Source organism: Macaca mulatta, chromosome 13 (genome assembly GCF_049350105.2).
Source record: "Macaca mulatta isolate MMU2019108-1 chromosome 13, T2T-MMU8v2.0, whole genome shotgun sequence".
In the NCBI taxonomy this organism is placed as follows: Eukaryota; Metazoa; Chordata; class Mammalia; order Primates; family Cercopithecidae; genus Macaca; species Macaca mulatta.
Genome location: NC_133418.1, coordinates 16,887,518 through 16,905,098, shown reverse-complemented (window position 1 = coordinate 16,905,098; position 17,581 = coordinate 16,887,518). Strand labels below are relative to the sequence as shown.

General features: G+C 50.5%; 1 protein-coding gene across 1 annotated transcript; it reads right to left on the bottom strand.

Annotated features, from left to right (window-relative positions):
• Window positions 1–4,574: 4,574 nt before the first annotated feature.
• On the bottom strand, window positions 4,575–10,702 carry LOC144333635 (uncharacterized). Its single transcript, XM_077958752.1, has 3 exons — window positions 7,076–10,702; window positions 5,655–6,469; window positions 4,575–4,667 (listed from the first exon to the last, which is right to left on the bottom strand). The coding sequence occupies exons 1-3, from the start codon at window positions 7,929–7,931 to the stop codon at window positions 4,575–4,577; spliced, it is 1,764 nt and encodes a 587-aa protein (XP_077814878.1). The 5' UTR covers window positions 7,932–10,702.
• Between the last annotated feature and the right edge of the window lie 6,879 nt (window positions 10,703–17,581).

Below are 17,581 nucleotides of genomic sequence, written 5' to 3'. Positions count from 1 at the left end.
CCCCGGAGGTGGCCAGCGTTCTTGTTACACGTGCCGTAGGCAGAAGGGGGACACTGCTGGGAAACTTGCCCATGTTGCTGTTTTCTGATTGGAAATTCAAGGTTTCTGGGCATCCTACATCAAATTTGTACATTGCTGAGACTGTACACATTTCAACACTTGTTTTTTCCAGCTTTTCGGATCCATACAACCTGGCATTTGGCTGTGGCTTCCAGGACAGGCTGGATGCAGAGTGAAGTCCTCTCCTCACTGTCAATGTTTGCAGATGTCTTTTTGTATAAACTTGGTATTTCTTGAGAGTCTCAATTAGGCTTTTACTTAACTAGACTTTTAAAATTGCCATGAACATAACTACCAGTTACAATCGTGAGCTAACATGGGTTTTTGGTTTTACTTTGATGAATGTTTAACATTTGCATGCTGGAAGTGTGGGTGGAGGTCATTTATCTGCTTTTCATTTCCTTCTTGGTTATACTTAGTGACTTTCAGGTAAGGTGTGGAAAGCGTGGTACAGGGTGAATTGCAGGCTGCAGTGTGGCGCGGTGGACGAGAGGCGGGGCTGCAGTGTGCACAGTGGATGAGAGTAAAGAGATTTCCATCCTCGAGGGAAACACACAACAAACAATTTAAAAAACTGATCGTCTAGCTTGCATGAGGTCCAACAAATTCAGTTTGCAAAGTTTAACTTCCAAGTTAACTTAGTAACTTTTCCCCTAAGTCATTAATTTAGTAGCTTATGTTAAAAAATATGTTTTGTCTAAAGCAAGTCATAAATTCTAAAATGAATGACTAAACATGTAATAATTTAGGCATACAGCACCTGAAGGGAAAACTGCCAGTATGCTAAAGTATTGGATACAGATGCTTAAAAAATATAATGTAGCATTCTTACAATGCATGTGCTTTTAGCATGTAACTTGGTGAGTAGTTTTGAGCTATATTTGTAGGAATGTGTGTCTTGAATACTTTAGGGCACCACTGCAGATGTGTGCGTGAGAGGTACAGATACTGAATGTTCTTCTCCCTTCCCATAAGTGAAAAACATTAGCTCCCTTCATTTTTACTTTCATTTTTATTTTTTATTTATTTATTAATTTATTTTTGAGATGGAGTCTGACTCTGTTGCCCAGGCTGGAGTACAGTGGCCGGATCTCAGCTCACTACAAGCTCTGCCTCCCGGGTTTATGCCATTCTCCTGCCTCAACCTACTGGTAGCTGGGACTACAGGTGCCCACCATCTCGCCCAGCTAGTTTTTTATATTTTTTGGTAGAGATGGGGTTTCACCATGTTAGCCAGGATGGTCTTGAGCTCCTGACCTCGTGATCCGCCCTTCTCGGCCTCCCAAAGTGCTGGGATTTCAGGCTTGAGCCATCACGCCTAGCCTATTTTTATTTTTGAAGTGGACTCTCGCTATTGTTGCCCAGGCTGGAGTGCAGTGGTGCAATCTCAGCCCACTGCAACTTCCGCCTCCCGGGTTGAAGTGATTCTCCTGCCTCAGCCTCCCCAGTAGCTGGGATCACAGGCACCCACCACCATGCCCCGCTAATTTTTGTATTTTTATTAGAGATGAGGTTTTGCCATATTGGCCAGGCTGGCCTCAAACACTTGACCTCAGGTGATCTGCCCACCCCGACCTCTCAAAGTGCTGGGATTACAGGTGTGAGCCACCGCGCCCGGCCAGCTCCCTTCTATAATGATTTATACAGTTGTTTTTGCTTTTTGTTATTTTGAGACGGTGTCTCACTCTGTCGTCCAAGATGGAGTGCAGTGATGCAAATCTTGGCTGACTGCAGCCTTCACCTCCTGGGCTCAGGTGATCCTCCCACCTCAGCTTCCTGAGTAGCTGGGACTAGACACATGTCACCAAGCCCATCTTTTTTTTTTTTTTTTTTTTTTTTTTTTTTTTTTTTTTTGGTATTTTTAGTAGAGACAGGGTCTTGCCATGTTTTCCAGGTTGGTCTCGACCTCCTGGGCTCAAGCAATCTGCCCGCCTCAGCCTCCTAAACTGCTGGGATTACAGGCGTGAGCACCACATCTGGCCCATTTTTTTTTTCCTTCCAGGATTAGGAGTCGACTTTCAGAAAACCCTTCAACTTTGCAAGCTTAATTTTCCATAAAAATATTCCTCTACGATAAAAGCAAGACACAAAGAAGTATGTGTGGACTGCAGTTAAAAATTTTCAACACAACATAGCTTAGGAAGGTTGACATTTGTTGGAACCGAACTGTCGATTCCCTCCTGGGCAGGGGTCGCCGCGAAGGACCACCGACACAAGATTCACAGCAGAGAGTTATTTATTACTAGCGCGCTAGGGTCCCAAGCTCTAAGTTGGCCCTGGGACCCCGAGTGCTTGTTTCAGGTTGTTTATATAGGCAAACACAAGTTCAAACACAGCTTAAGGCGCGAAATTCAAACAAAGCTTTAGGCGCGTGGTAATTGGGTCTAGCTATGGTCTGAGCAAGGTGTTTTGTTCTAATTGGTTAGAGCAGGACCTTATGAGGTTTTTTCTTGGAGTTGCTGATTCCGGGAACTTCGAGGCAGGGTGGGACCCCCGGAATTGGCAGGGTGGGACCCCATGGGGTTGTTTCCCGGAATTGGCAGGGTGGGACCCTATCAGGGTGGGACCCTATCGAGGCAGGGTGGGACCCTATCCAGAGCCACCTGGTGTTAATTTTTTCTATGTGAGGCCTAGTTTCTAAGTTTTATGAGGCCTAGTTTCATTCCCTCCTCTTTTTGTGTCAGAGGCTCAATCTTGAGCCTCTTCTTCAGTCCTGAGGGTCTGGTATTGTTGGGTCAGAACCATAGCATGTACTATGTTTAATCTATTTTTAATAAGGGTGAGTAAGCGGTTGAGTATGCATGGCCCGAAAGTCAGGATGAGCATAAGCAGGATGAGGGGTCCTAAGATGGTGGAGATTAGGGTGCTAAGCCAAGGGGATTGGTTGTACCAATTTTCAAACCAATTTTGCTGAGATTCTCTCTCTTTTTTTCTCTTGTCTAATCTTTCTCTTAGTTTTGCCATAGAATCTTTAACTACTCCTGAATGATCTGCATAAAAGCAACATTGCTCTTTCAGGGCTGCACAGAGCCCGTCCTCTTTCAGAAAGACAATTTCTAGTCCTCATCGGTTTTGTAATACAACTTCAGACAGAGAAGTCAAGGACTCTTCAAGTTTTGTGATGGATTGTTCTATGGCTCTAAGGTCTTCATCTATGGCTACTCTAAGTTGTTGCAGATGATGGTTACCATGCACTAGGGCTGCTGTCCCGGTCCCAACTCCAGCCGCTACCCCAATTCCTAACATTACGGCGAGGGTAAGGGAGATAGGTTCTCTCTTTGGTCTAGTATGAGTTTTTTGCTCATACCGGAGATCAAAGGAGTCTCCAGAGTGATAGTATACTCGGGGAACAACTTGTACCAACACGCAATAGTGGGTGCCACTGCTAAAAACGGCTGTGGATATACAGGGGGTGAGCCCAGTGTTGCAAGCCCACCAGTCCGTCTCGGAGGGGACCAGATAGTGATTGGAGCTGGGTACTGTCAAGGTTACATTACAAAGATGCTGATGACTAGGGGGCACCTGGCCTATGCAGGTTCCTGACCCAGAAACTTCAGCCAGGGTTAGTTTTCTTTGTTGTTCCCATGCGCATCCAGTAGGATTGGCGGAGTTAGTGAAATTATTAGTGGAGGCAATGCCTTCATAGTAAGGGGGGCCTGTTGCCAGACATAGCCAGCAAGAGGATGTAAATTCTGGCTTTGTCTGGTTTAAAGCGAAGTAGGAGCCGTTTATGAGATTTAGGAGCCTGTCACCTATTCCTAGGTCAAGGGGCCCACGGGTGACGGTTTGGGCTGAAGGTGTGTATTTAGAAGAGGTGGAGATTAGAGGCGGGGAAGTGCTTTTAGGAGCTCTTGGTTGAGGCTCTCTTGGTGCAGGAACCTGGGGCTTCCTTGTTTCTGATAAAACTTGGTTTGGTCCTACTGCGACAGGGGCTGTGATAGGGTTGACTATTAATTTGATTTGGATAGGGATTCCGTACAGTGGCTTTTGGTATAAATATAGGCCCCATATTAACCCGGATATCCAACGGTTATCAGATTTTGCTGCATCTTCAAACTTGATGCGAACCAGATTGCAAGTTTTTGAATATCGGGTTCTGGTGCAGCGCTGGACAAAGGACATGGTTATGTACCAGGGTTTCGTGGCCCATTTCCATTCTCCATCATTAGTAGTTATACAGGACCAACTAGCGCAAAACAGGGCATCTATTTCTCCACAAGTTTTTTTCATTTCTCCTGTCCTGAATCCGGGACAGGCATAGAACCCGTTCCGGCTTACGGACACCCTTCTAGCCTGTTTTCTCCATTCTCCCCCTTCCATGTCATCTATTTTTGCTATTTTGTCTAGGTTGAAATAGAGGTCAGGGAACCAAGTCCCTATAGGAGCAATTTTTGAGGTTTTATCTAAGACTTCATGAGTACTAAAATCAATCACCTGCCAGGTCAGGTTATATGGCCGGTGGGGGTTATTACTGCCAGCGACGCAGGGAAGGAGGGCTAGTAACAAGCAAGGGGCTAGATACGAGAGAGTCTTATCTTGAGCGGGTCCTCGGAGCGTCGGAGTCTCCATGTCTCAGGTGGTGTTGGTCCGGGCGTCCCTGGAGCAGCCTTGGCGTGGGATGCGTGGATCCAAGTGGAGATTCCGTCCACCTTTATGGCTGTGGGTGTGGTCAGGAGAACAATGTAGGGTCCTTTCCACCGAGGCTCTAGTCCTTGAGTGCGATGCCGTCTAACATAGACAGAGTCTCCCACCTGGAAGGGGTGACTGGTCTGTGGATGTCCTGGTTGGTACAGTTCTGCCAAGGGGGCCCAGATTTGGGCCTGTACTGCTTGGAGTCCTTTTAGCCGGGCCTGTATGTCAGTCTTAGGATTGGAGGGGGAGAAGGAATTAAGCAAGGTTGACAAAGGGGGAGGTCCCCCGTAGAGGATTTCATATGGAGTGAGCCCAAAACGGTTAGGTGTATTCCGGGCCCTTAACAGAGCTAAGGATAGGAGGCGTCTCCAATCTTTTAAACCAGTCTCTAAGGTCAATTTAGTAAGGGTCTCTTTTATTGTTCTATTCATTCTTTCTACCTGTCCTGAGCTCTGGGGTCTATAGGCACAATGTAATTTCCAATTAATCCCCAATATCCTGGCGAGCCCCTGACTTACCTGAGAAACGAAGGCCGGCCCGTTATCTGACCCAATTACCTTGGGAAGTCCGAATCTAGGAAAGATTTCTTCCAAAATTTTCTTGGCTACTATGTGTGCCGTTTCTTGCCGGGTGGGGTAGGCTTCTACCCATCCTGAAAAGGTATCTACAAACACCAGTAAGTACTTATATCCAGCATAGTGAGGTTTTACTTCGGTGAAGTCTATTTCCCAATAGACTCCTGGGCGGTTACCACGAGTTCGTTTTCCTTCTGGCACTCGGGTAGCCCCAGCGTTTACCTGCTGACAGACCTTACAGGCAGATGTCACTTGTTCTACGAGGGTACTTGCCTTTGGGATTAGAAAGTCAGTTTTTTCAATCAGTAATTTTAGCTTTCGATTACTCAAGTGTGTCCAGGCATGCATCTGCTGGATCATTGCCAGGGCCTCCTTTTGGGGAAGGACTATTTTCCCTCCTTTTTCCCAGTTTTTAGTGTCTTTGTTTTCTATAGCCCCTATGGCCTTTGCTTCTTCCTGGTCTTCTGGGGTATAGGTATGTTCAATAGTTATGTGGCTGGTTTCGTCAGGTTCTGTGGCTAGGGTCAGTACTTCCGCCATGGCGGCTTGCCTGGCTACTTGGTCAGCCTGTCTGTTTCCTACTGCGACTGGATCCTGTCCTTTCTGATGCCCGGGGCAGTGAATTATAGCCACTTCTTGAGGAAGAAAAAGGGCTTTCAATAAGGCAATTATTTCAGCTTTGTTCTTGATTTCCTTTCCTTCTGAGGTTAGGAGACCTCTTCTCTCATAGATACTTCCATGAGTATGAGCCGTTGCAAAGGCATACCGGCTATCAGTATAAATGTTAGCTTTCTTTCCCTTTGACAGCTCTAGGGCCTTGGTTAGTGCTATTAACTCAGCCTTCTGTGCAGACGTGCCAGGAGGTAGTGATTGTGCCCAAATGGTGTTGTGGCCATCTACTACCGCCGCTCCCGCCCTCCGGGTACCTGAGTCAAGGTAACTGCTGCCATCTGTGTACCAGGTGTGATCCGCGTCTGGGAGTTCTTGGTCTTTAAGGTCTTCCCGTGTTCCATGGGTCTCAGCCAGTACTTGCCGACAATCGTGTGGGCTTGGTTGGTCTTCCGGTACCGGCAGCAGCGTAGCAGGGTTTAGGGTGACCGGAGGGCCAAACTGGACGCGGTCCGTGTCCAGTAGGAGGGCCTGGTAGTGGGTTAGGCGTGCGTTGGTTATCCACCGGTCCGGGGGCTGCCGCACTATGGCCTCTAGAGCATGTGGGGTAATAATAGTCAGTCGCTGCCCAAGGGTTAACTTAGCAGAGTCCTTGACCAGCATAGCGGTGGCTGCCATGATACGGAGACACGGGGGCCAGCCGGCCGCCACAGGGTCTAGCTTCTTAGACAGGTATGCTACCGGTCTTTTCCAAGGCCCTAATTTTTGGGTCAAGACCTCTTTGGCAATTCCTTGCCTTTCATCTAGGAAGAGGGTAAAGGGCTTTGAGGTGTCCGGTAACCCAAGGGCTGGGGCAGACAAGAGTGCTTGTTTTAGTGCCTCAAAAGCCAATTGATGCTCTGTCTGCCAGGTGAAAGGGGTGCTCTCCTTGGTGAGTGCATAAAGGGGGGCGGCCAGTTCAGCAAAACCGGGTATCCACAAGCGACAGAACCCAGCAGTTCCCAAGAATTCACGTACCTCCCTGGGATTTCGTGGTGGTGGAAGGCGAGCCACTGTCTCTATGCGCCCAGGGGTGAGCTACCTTTTCCCTTCACTCAGGATATACCCCAGATATGTTACCTTGGTTTGACAGAGCTGTGCCTTCTTGGCGGATGCCCGGTATCCTTTTTCACCCAGTGCCTGGAGTAGATGCCTGGTACCTTGTATACAGATTTCCTTTGTAGGAGCAGCCAAGAGGAGGTCATCCACATACTGGAGTAGAGTCACGTCTGGATTTTGGGTCCGGAAGTCGGTCAGGTCTCGATGAAGAGCCTCATCGAAGAGAGTGGGAGAGTTCTTGAAACCTTGGGGAAGCCGGGTCCAGGTCAATTGGCCCGAAATTCCTTTCTCAGGATCCTTCCACTCAAAGGCAAAGAGTTCTTGGCTTTGAGGGGCCAGAGGTAAACAAAAGAAAGCATCTTTTAAATCTAATACTGTATACCAGTCATAGCCTGGTTTTAAGGTGCTGAGTAAGTTGTAAGGATTGGGGACCGTGGGATGGATGTCCATTGTTCTTTTGTTGATTTCTCTCAAGTCTTGGACAGGCCTGTAATCCTGAGTACCAGGCTTTTTTACTGGCAGAAGAGGAGTGTTCCAGGGCGAGCGACAAGGTCGCAACACTCCGAGTTCTAGAAATTTGTTAATGTGCTGCCGAATTCCTATATGAGCCTCTTGGCTCATGGGATATTGCTTGATAGACACGGGCACCGCCGTGGGCTTTAGATCAATTATGATTGGGGCTTGATACTTAGCTAGCCCGAGTCCTCCCGTTTCCGCCCAAGCTTGGGGAAAATCTTGCAACCAAATATCAGGGAGGCTAGTGATAACCGGAGCGTCGAAAAGCCGATGCTCATCTTGCAGAGACACAGTTAAGATTTGGATGGGCTGACCGTCCCGATTTAATACCTGGGCCCCTGTCTCGGAGAAATGGATTTGGGCTCCGAGCTTGGTCAGAAGATCTCGCCCTAGGAGGGGGTAGGGGCATTCAGGTACCACCAAGAAGGAATGTGTCACCATTCCTTGTCCAAGATTAACTGTCCGGTGGTTAGTCCACTTGTGCAATTTTCCCCCTGTTGCCCCCTGGACCCACGATGTGCGGGAAGACAGGGGCCCGTCTGCCTTTGTCAAAACTGAATGTTGGGCGCCTGTGTCCACCAAGAAGGTGGTGGGTTGCCCCCCTACAGAGAGAGTTAGCCGGGGCTCGGGGGGGGCTCCAGAGCCTTGACACCCCTATTCGCTATCTTCACCTAGGGTGAGGACAGCGGCAGGTTTCTTTTGGTCTTTAGGACGCTTGGGGCAATCTTTAATCCAATGTCCCCGTTCTTTGCAGTAGGCACACTGGTCTTTTTCCACTTTTGGCCGCCTTCGCTTTTCTCCCTCTCTCCCTGGTCCTTTCTCTTTCACAACTGCCGCCAGGATTTTTGTTAAATGCTTATTTCTTACTCGGTCCCTACGATCCTCTCGCTCCATCTGTTCCTTTGCTAACCTGGCTTCCCTTTCCTCAGGTGTTTCTCTCTTATTATATACTTTTTCTGCCTCCCTAACCAATTCCTGTAATCCATAGGTTTGGATTCCATCTAGCCTTTGGAGTTTTCCTTTTATATCTAATGCAGCTTGGTCTATGAATGCCATAGCTACGGTAGCCTTATGTTCTAGGGCTTCTGGATCGAATGGAGTATACATTCGGAATCCTTCCAGAAGCCTTTCCATGAAGGCTGCCGGGCTTTCATCCCTTTCCTGAGTTATGGTCCTTACCTTGGCCAAATTTGTGGGGCGCTTTCCTGCCCCTTTGAGACCCGCCAACAGAGCCTGGCGATAGATTCGGAGACTCTCCCTACCTGGTGCCGTTTCATAGTCCCAGTCTGGGCGGGTGAGGGGAAATCCCTCGTCTATTTCATTGGGAAGTTGGGTTGGGAGGCCTCCTGGTCCTGGCACATTTTTCCGGGCCTCCAGGAGGACTCGCTGCCTTTCTTCAGTGGTTAGGAGGACCTGCAAAAGTTGCTGGCAATCATCCCAAGTGGGCTGGTGAGTGAGGAGAATGGATTCTATTAACGAGGTTAGGGCCTGGGGGTCTTGGGAAAAGGAAGGGTTATGGGTTTTCCAGTTGTAGAGGTCAGAGGCAGAGAAGGGCCAGTACTGGACCGTGCGATTGACAGTACGGAGGGGAAAAAGGGAGGATTGCCAAGTAGAAGGGCCCTCTGGGTCTTCAGTCCGCCGCAAGCGGAGACGAGGAGGTGTCGGCGGCGGCGTCCGAGGGGTGAGTTTGGGCGGGGCTGGAGAAGGAGACGGGGTGGAGGGAGGGGCCGAGGGAGAAGTTGGAGAAAGGGTAGGGGCCGAGGTGGTAGAGGAAAGAGCTGGGGACAAGACGGGGCAAGGGTGAAGCGTAAGGTGGAGGTCCCAGAAGGGGGTTCTGAGGTGGAGGAGGCAGGGGGTCAAGAAGGAGGAGATCCCTCTGGGGTTCATCTGGGAGGACTGGCTTAGGCGGGTCTGGATTCCGATTCTTTGGGGCTTCTAAGGCAAGGAGGGTAGATTGGGATGGGGAAGGGGGATGGAGGAAGGGTTTCACCCAAGAGGGAGGATTTCGGACCAGATCCTCCCAAATAATTATGTAGGCCACCTGGTCCGGGTGTCCGAGTGGCCCAGGATCCATCACTTTTGCTTTAACCTGCAAGATAATTGAGAGGTTAAATGTTCCGTCCCGGGGCCATTCCCCATTGAGGGTTGGCCATTCGGACGAGCAGAATGTTTTCCATCGTCCCTTACGGACTTCTACAGAGAGGTGGTGGGCTCGAGCCCGGACGTCAGGGAAGTGAGTCAGGGTTAGAGACAAAGGAGTCGTCAACGTCTGTCCCATTTCGTCCACATATAACAAGGACAAAACAAAAGAAACAAAAACAAAGACCAGACAAGTAAGGAGAAGCCGCGCGGCCAGAGAGTGGCGCCACAAGATCACAAAATATTCAGACGGCAGGGGCGGCCTGCCTACAGATTTGAAGAGGCTAACTGAGTCGTTAGACTTCTCCCAGACTACCGCCAGGGCGTCCCCCAGGGTGCAAGTGGGAAGGTGCGGGACACGTCTGTCCCCCTTCCCCACTTAATTCAGAAGGAGTACTCCCCAGAGTTCAGAGTTAGCCGGCAAGACAGACAGAACAAAACGAGAGTACCTGGTAGGTCCGTTCAGTCAGCAGTCCGTGGCCCGGGCCAGATGGGTCTCCGCCGGATGGGTTGGGGGTCCTCGGACGACCCCACTTCCCGGCCAATGCACCAAATGTTGGAACCGAACTGTCGATTCCCTCCTGGGCAGGGGTCGCCGCGAAGGACCACCGACACAAGATTCACAGCAGAGAGTTATTTATTACTAGCGCGCTAGGGTCCCAAGCTCTAAGTTGGCCCTGGGACCCCGAGTGCTTGTTTCAGGTTGTTTATATAGGCAAACACAAGTTCAAACACAGCTTAAGGCGCGAAATTCAAACAAAGCTTTAGGCGCGTGGTAATTGGGTCTAGCTATGGTCTGAGCAAGGTGTTTTGTTCTAATTGGTTAGAGCAGGACCTTATGAGGTTTTTTCTTGGAGTTGCTGATTCCGGGAACTTCGAGGCAGGGTGGGACCCCCGGAATTGGCAGGGTGGGACCCCATGGGGTTGTTTCCCGGAATTGGCAGGGTGGGACCCTATCAGGGTGGGACCCTATCGAGGCAGGGTGGGACCCTATCCAGAGCCACCTGGTGTTAATTTTTTCTATGTGAGGCCTAGTTTCTAAGTTTTATGAGGCCTAGTTTCACATTTACAAAGAGCAGGAGGCCCGTTCAGTGCCTTCTAGGCAGTGGGAATGGTGGTCTGTGGGCGACCCTAACATGTGCCGCGTCCTGAGACGTGATCGTGGTGGTCACGCTTTTACAAAGGCGTCCCGGGAGTACCAGAGGCTCTTGTTCTGCAGTCGGCCAGCCAGGCAGCAGCTGCTGGAGAAGGAACAAACAGTAAAAGACAGATGTACACGGTGTTATTGTGGCAGAGAGGTTAAAACCAGGCTCAGTTTGTTCTTACAGTTTTAAAAAACTAATAATGAAATCCTTAAATATATTCAAGATTTCAAAGCAGCTGTGGGTGTGTGTCTGTAGCTCCTGTTCCGGTGCTTCCTGCGAAGAGAGCTCAGAGACACTACCTTTCTTAATGAGGTGACAGGGCCTGGAGAGGTGTGAACCCTGTGGTGGGGGGGGGTGACTGACCAGGGGGTAGCTGGGTCAGCGTGGGGATCCACCCCCACTCCACATTCCTGTAAGAAATCCACAGTTCTAAGTTTTTATGATATGGGTAAAATGAACCTGGAAGAGGGGTTATTTTTTAAGGAGTGAGTGCCATGCTCTTTTTTCCTCATACTTTTCTGTATTTAAGCAGCATTTAAGGATAAGGCACTAGTAGCATGTTGTTTTGGAAACAATGTTGTTGGTTATTTTACGTTGAATCTGACATTAAGGTTGCCTGGTAACAGAAGTTTTTCTTTAACAACATGGGACTCTGTTGAATCTGTTGCCCCATTGGCTGAGCCGCCTGAAATCAGTGCGGTGGCAGCTGAAGAGGCCTCTTCCCCTTGGAGGAAGCCGCTGGATTGGCAGGAGGCACCGCCCTTGATTGAGGGAGTGAGAGGGGTTTGCAGAGACCCCACGCGGCCCCTGCGGCTCTCTCCTGCCCCCTGCTGGCTGGCCAAGCAGCCTCGCGACAGTGTGCTCATTGTGAATGTTCACTGGGGCAGGCCAAGGCTTTTGTTCCAGAAACACTGACTTCAGAAACGGCCGGCCATGTGTGTTGAGTATGGCAAGAAAGACTTAAGTGTGGCTTAAACCTCTTGAACAAAGCAAGTTGATGTTTCAAATGCATCTCGAAGGCTAATGACTTTGCTATGGTCAATATTCAGGAGAAAAGAGGGTTTGATGAAATAGAAAGACAGGAGTGGCAAGTGACGTGCTTGTGCCCCGTATGACTAAGAGATGTCCTGGCCGTTCCACACCACGGCCTCTGAGCAGCCAGCCTGCAGATAGTGGGTCAATTTAGATATCCCTGATCTCTGCAGAGCTTTGATCAGGTAGCCCAGGAGCAGATAGACACAAACGCTGACTGGAAACCCTGGCACATGGAGGCACTGGAAACAGCAAACTGCTATTAACATCATAGTGAGAGGCAATCGCCTGCTCTCTTAGGGGTGTCAGCTTCTTTTGCTTCTAGACATTCATCTGCGTTACAATACAGTTTTGCTCAGTTTATCCCCATTACTCCGCTGTCTTCGCTGTTAAAGACTCAGCCAGCACTTAGCTCTGACACTGCAGGAATTTGACTGTGCGGCTGACCAGGCCTACCTGGCTTGGCTGTAAAGCAGGCGAGAGCTTTCCGGAAGGCAGTGACGAGAACCCGAGGCAGGAAAGAGCGTTGCTGGTCCACATACGGCAGTGCACCTGCAGCAGAGCATGTACGTGCACGTTCAGGCTAAACAAGTGTAGGAGAGAAGAAAACCACCTACGATTAGTCACTTAAAATGCCACACACCCAACCCTTGAGACCCTAGCACATAGAGTAGTAGTGGTATTGGAGACTTGAGGTGTGCTGAAGTCTGATTTTCTCACTTAACTTTTCCAGCAGCGTTTTCCTCATCTCTAAGCTGGGGCTAACAACTGCCCTGCATAGATTTGTGCATGGAACCGTGCGTGTAAAGTGGGGTAGCCCCCAGGACCTAGGAAGGACTCGTGGTCAGTGTCGGTGGTCATGCGTGCTGTACGGGTCCCCCAGGAGGACCATTGCTACAGATAACTCCCTCCGTTTAATGTCACTGAATGTAAAAGGTGGGAGCTTGGCTTCTGATGTGTCTGGTTTGCTGCAGGCCGCGCTGCACCCCGTGGTTCTTGAGCCCTGGGCTGAAGTACGCCCTGCTGCATCGCCTGTGCCGCTTTTGCTGTGCAACGAGAGCTCCTGCCCTGGGAAACTTCCTCGCGCCTGACAAGCACCACAGGCTGCAGCAAGACCTGTGGGAAGCGTGGGCTGGGAGGAGCCCGCCATGGCCCTGTCGTCTCCAGGCTAGGAGCGACTTTGTGGGGTTTGTCGGCCCTTCTCTCAGGTGTCCTGTATCTCATGGATTAGCTGGCGAGCCCTGTCAGATGCCTCTCTCCTGTCTGGAGGTGCACTCTCCAAAACGCTGCCTGCCACCCGGATCTCCTGGCGCAGAGTGAGGCCACATCTGCAGACCTTACCGCACAGAGTCCGAAGGCATTTGGCAAGAAGGGGAGTGGGCTGCATGTGAGTTCTCACTGGAGAAACCGGCTCTGTTCCCTACTCTGCTTTTGGGGTGCCAGATGTTCAGACCTGCTGTGTCTATCGGGCACCATGGCAGGGTGGTGGGAGTGGGGGCGGGGAGAAGGGCGGATGGATCCAGGGAAGGACTTAGTTGAATGCCAGCTGCTCACATACTTCTTGCTGGTCTTGGACAAGCTCCCTCGTTTCTCTGGGCTTCCGTTTGATTGTAACACTAGGACGCCGCCCAAGTCTGAAGATGTCGGTGTGTGCGGGAATGCCTGGCGCAGTCACGATGGGTTTTCCTTCAGCCTCCTCCATGCCCCTCCCTGGGTCAATCAGTATCCATGCGTGCCACAAGTAAATTACAGCCCCTCCGAAAAACCAGTTGACCCGAGTTTTATAGTCAAGCATGGTGAGTGTCCTTGCCAGGAAATGCCACTAGATGTCTCTGGCCTGCTCCTCTATGTCCACAGCAATCCCCGGGACAGGCTGGTTCAGGACGTGGGAGGTGGGAGTCGGTGTTGCACCTAGGACAGGCTGAAGTCAAAGGCTCATTTGCTCTGTGAGGGGTGATCAGGATGACACATCAAGAGGAGCCCCGTGGCTGACCCTGGAGGTGGACGGTCGGGTCGGATTGGCCACCCTCCAGCAGGTATTTCGAGTGATGCCTTCCCTGGGTCACGCAGCCCTGATCTGTAGCGCACAACTTCCCAGCTCCAGCCAATCTGGTCTTGCTGTCTCCTTCCAAGAAGGTAGGTGTGGCGCAGTTGCCTTTAAGCGGCTCCTTCTGGACACCGCAGGGCGGCAACAAGCAAGCATGGGCGCCTTTTTTATTAGGTTGACCAAAATACGCGGGGCCAGCTTTGCACGATCCCATTCAGCATCACACGTGTGCATCGGCCACTCGCCTGTCCATCTGCCACAGACAGGCTTGGACAGGACCATTGAGTGGCCTTTACGGCAAAGAGCCTAAAGGGCTCACAGGAAACCTGGACCCAGCGCAATGGTAACAGCGCAGCAATACCTGTCATTGATCAAGGGGTATTCTGGGCCAGTCGCGGTGTTAAGTGATCCAATTCGGTTAGCACTCTTAGAATTAACCCTCTTTTGCCTATCAGGAAATAGAGGATGGAGGGCATTAACGCCAGGGAGCAGGGAGTAAGGGGACACATAGAGGGGCTGAGGGGCTGGGTGCTCTGGAGCTCTGGTGCTCACGGATCCGCCCCCAGGCCCCGGCTGCACAGGCACCAGAGCTGCTGCTCTGGAGGGGGTGAGGAGCTCTGGGGAAAAGATGGAGCCTGACGTGGGTAAGATTTGGATATTTTCAGGAGAGATTTTCAGCCTGGAATGAGGGTGTAAGTGACTGAATCAGAGTGATGAGCCAGATAGCCCGGCTGCAGAAGCTCCCCTGTGAGGTGAGGGAGGAAGGTCTTGGGGGCGCCTGACTGAGCAGAGACGCTGGGTCGCCAGGAGCCGCCGCGGGTTTGGAAAGGGGGAGAAACGCAGCGCCCTGCACTGCAAGGGCACCGACACTTGGTTGTGGTTCTTCCTGACTGTGACAGGCACAAATGGTGCTGATAGTGGAATGCACGGAGTCTGCCTTCAGAGAACTCCTTGTGTCTTTTAAAACCTGGGCCTCTCATTTAAACTTGGTGGCCTCAGGTGAATGATCAGAAGCAGTTTCTGTTGAGGTTGCAGAGATTGTGCGTGGCGTCTGCTTGTGCACAGCCTCTGACTGTGTATAGTCTCTGATTGTGGCCTCTGGCCTCTTTGTGGCCTCTGATTGTGTGGGTCTCTGTGTGTGGTCTCTGATTGTGTGTGGTCTCTGTGCAGCCTCTTATTGTATGTGGTCTCTGATTGTGCGCGACCTCTGATTGTGCACGGCCTCTGATTGTGGGTTGTGTGTTTCCCGGGATTAAGTAGATGAGCCTCATGCTGGGGCAGGTGTGCCTTGTGTTGGGCATGTGGAGGAGGAAGAAGTTTAACCCATCCCCTCTTTGAGAATGGCAGGACAGTAACAAAGGTGGTTGATTTATACATGGCCATCCTTGTGAGGTGAGGACCTGAAAGGTTTACTGCTTTCCTGGAAAGCTGCTCTGGGCATCACCATCACTGATCATGAACAGCAGCTCAGAAGCCTGTTTAAGGTGCAGGGAGGGACCGGCGCTGGTCCTGTCTGTGCCCAGGCTGCTGGTCACACCGACGGCCAGGGGATGGCTGCCTTTGCACGAAGCTGGGGTCAGAGTTAATTTGGGCAGTGTCGGCTTTGATTTAGGTCAAGATTGGTCAGTCGTCCTAAAATACTAGCCATGAAAACTTTCATAGATTGTAGTTCTTCGGGAGGTTTCTATGTGGTTTTTAAAGCATAGGGCCCATGGCCAGTGTTGAATTACATTTTGTTCAGTGTAACTGACAGGACACCGGACCTTGAGTCCCAGGCCTGCCACCGGGTTCAGGGAGCTTCAGAGAGGGAGATGTTTGTGCTCAAGTTTTCACCGATGGGATGGGACATGGGCATGGGGCTGGAATGCTCTAACCTTCAATCTTCAGTCATCGGTATCACCTGTGCACACGCATATCGTTTTCAAAGATGGACGAGCTTTTGGGAAATATCTGAAGACTTTTCAAGTTTTGAAAGAAGCCGGGATGACACTGGAAACGTCAGGTGTCTTGGCTGCTGATCAGGTCCATCACTACGCACATGGTCCCTAACCTGGCACACCTCTGATCCCGCACAGTGGGTGACCAGGTCCGTAACCTCAAAAGCTTCTGATTGGGCGCAGCTGGTGACTAGGTCTGTAACCTTGCCTGGCTCTGATTGGACACAGCAGGTAACCAGGTCCCTAACCCTCGCACACCTCTGATCATGCACAGCGGGGTGACCAGGTCCATAACCTCACACTTCTGTGCACAGCAGGTGAACAGGTCCCTAACCTCAAAAGCTGCTGATTGGGTGCAGCTGGTGACTAGGTCTGCAACCTCGCGTGGCTCTGATTGTGCAGAGCTGGTGACCAGGTCACTAACCACACACACCTCTATTCGTACACAGCGGGTGACTGGGTCCATCACCTCACACCTCTGATGGTGCATAGCGGGTGACCAGGTCTGGAACCTTGCACACCTCTGATCGTGCACAACGGGTGACCAGGTCCATGACCTGACGCCTCTCTGCACAGTGGGTGACCAGGTCCATAACCTCACACCTCTGATCGTGCACAGCTGGCGGGCGCAGGACCCACTTCAGTGAGGGGCTGACTTCCCAGGTGTGAAGCGGGAATGCTGTGTGGCTCGCTAAGCCCCTCCATGCTTTGGGGGCTCCAGGCTGTGGGCAGCAAGTAGGAGGTTGTCCCAGGAGGATGCTGTGTGTTGGGGATGGGAGGCAGCTGCAGGGTGGAAGTAGGATGATGTTGTAGGGGGCCACTGTGGGGGGGGTGGGACGGGAGGCAACTGCAAGTTGGAAGTAGGATGTTGTCCCAGGAGGCTGCTGTGTGTGGGGAAGGGAGGAGGCAACTGCAGGGTGGTGTGGTGGTCACCGTGCCACTGATTTCAGGTTAAAATAGAATGTGGACCTCTTTTTACAATAATTGTTAATTACTCCGCTAGTTTGTGTTGCTGTCTCTTGCTGTGCAGTCCACAGTCTGACATCTCTGTGGTCCCCATGTTTCCCTCCTGCTCGTGTTACCCAATCCTGTGGGTCAGCTGTGAGGAAACCACTCTCTACTCATCTGGAGTGGCCTCGTGCTGGGTGTGCTGGTCTCCTTGTGGGCTAAAGTGTTCTTCTGTTACTGTTTTCTCTGTTTTTTGACTAAATTTAGCAGACTTGTGTATGGTGCAAACATTTTTAAGAATGTCTTTTGCCTTTATGGAAAAAACACCTGCATTGCTTTAAAATGAACCTTTCCTGTGTCTCTATCCTTCCTCATAGATTGCTCTGTGTTAGAAACTCGGTGGTGTGTGTGCTTCATGGCCTCATTTCATCAAGCACTGTAACCTCTGATTGCAAAAGTGACTGCACTCAAGGCAAAAAACTTTGCAAATGTTGAAAAGAATGAGCAAAAACAATATATTGTTCCCTTGTCATCCTGAAATGGCTACTCTTAATATTTTCATGTAGTTCTTTCCATTCTTTTTAAGTAAAGTTGCTTCTAACACAAGCACTTTGATTATATTGATCAAATTATATTCAGGAAATAAGGAGAAAGTAAAAAGAATATCCAGTTTGGGGCAAAAAGGAAGACGACATAGAAAGAGGCTGTAAAACTCCCTGCAACGTGAAAAGCTGGGTTGTGGTGGTTGTGGTTTTGTTTTTACCGTGAGAGACCACAGGATTCTTCTTGGCACCGAAGGACAATAACATAATACCCTGTGTGTGTTCTGGTGGCCGTATCAAC

Coding starts and splice junctions, on each gene's coding strand:
- LOC144333635 (XM_077958752.1), bottom strand. CDS start 7,931: ATGGTGACACATTCCTTCTTGGTGGTACCTGAATGCCCCTACCCCCTC. Junction 6,470..7,075: donor AAAGGAAATCTGTATACAAG/GTACCAGGCATC, acceptor CACATGCTCTAG/AGGCCATAGTGCGGCAGCCC. Junction 4,668..5,654: donor GGGAAAAAGGAGGGAAAATA/GTCCTTCCCCAA, acceptor TCCCACGCCAAG/GCTGCTCCAGGGACGCCCGG.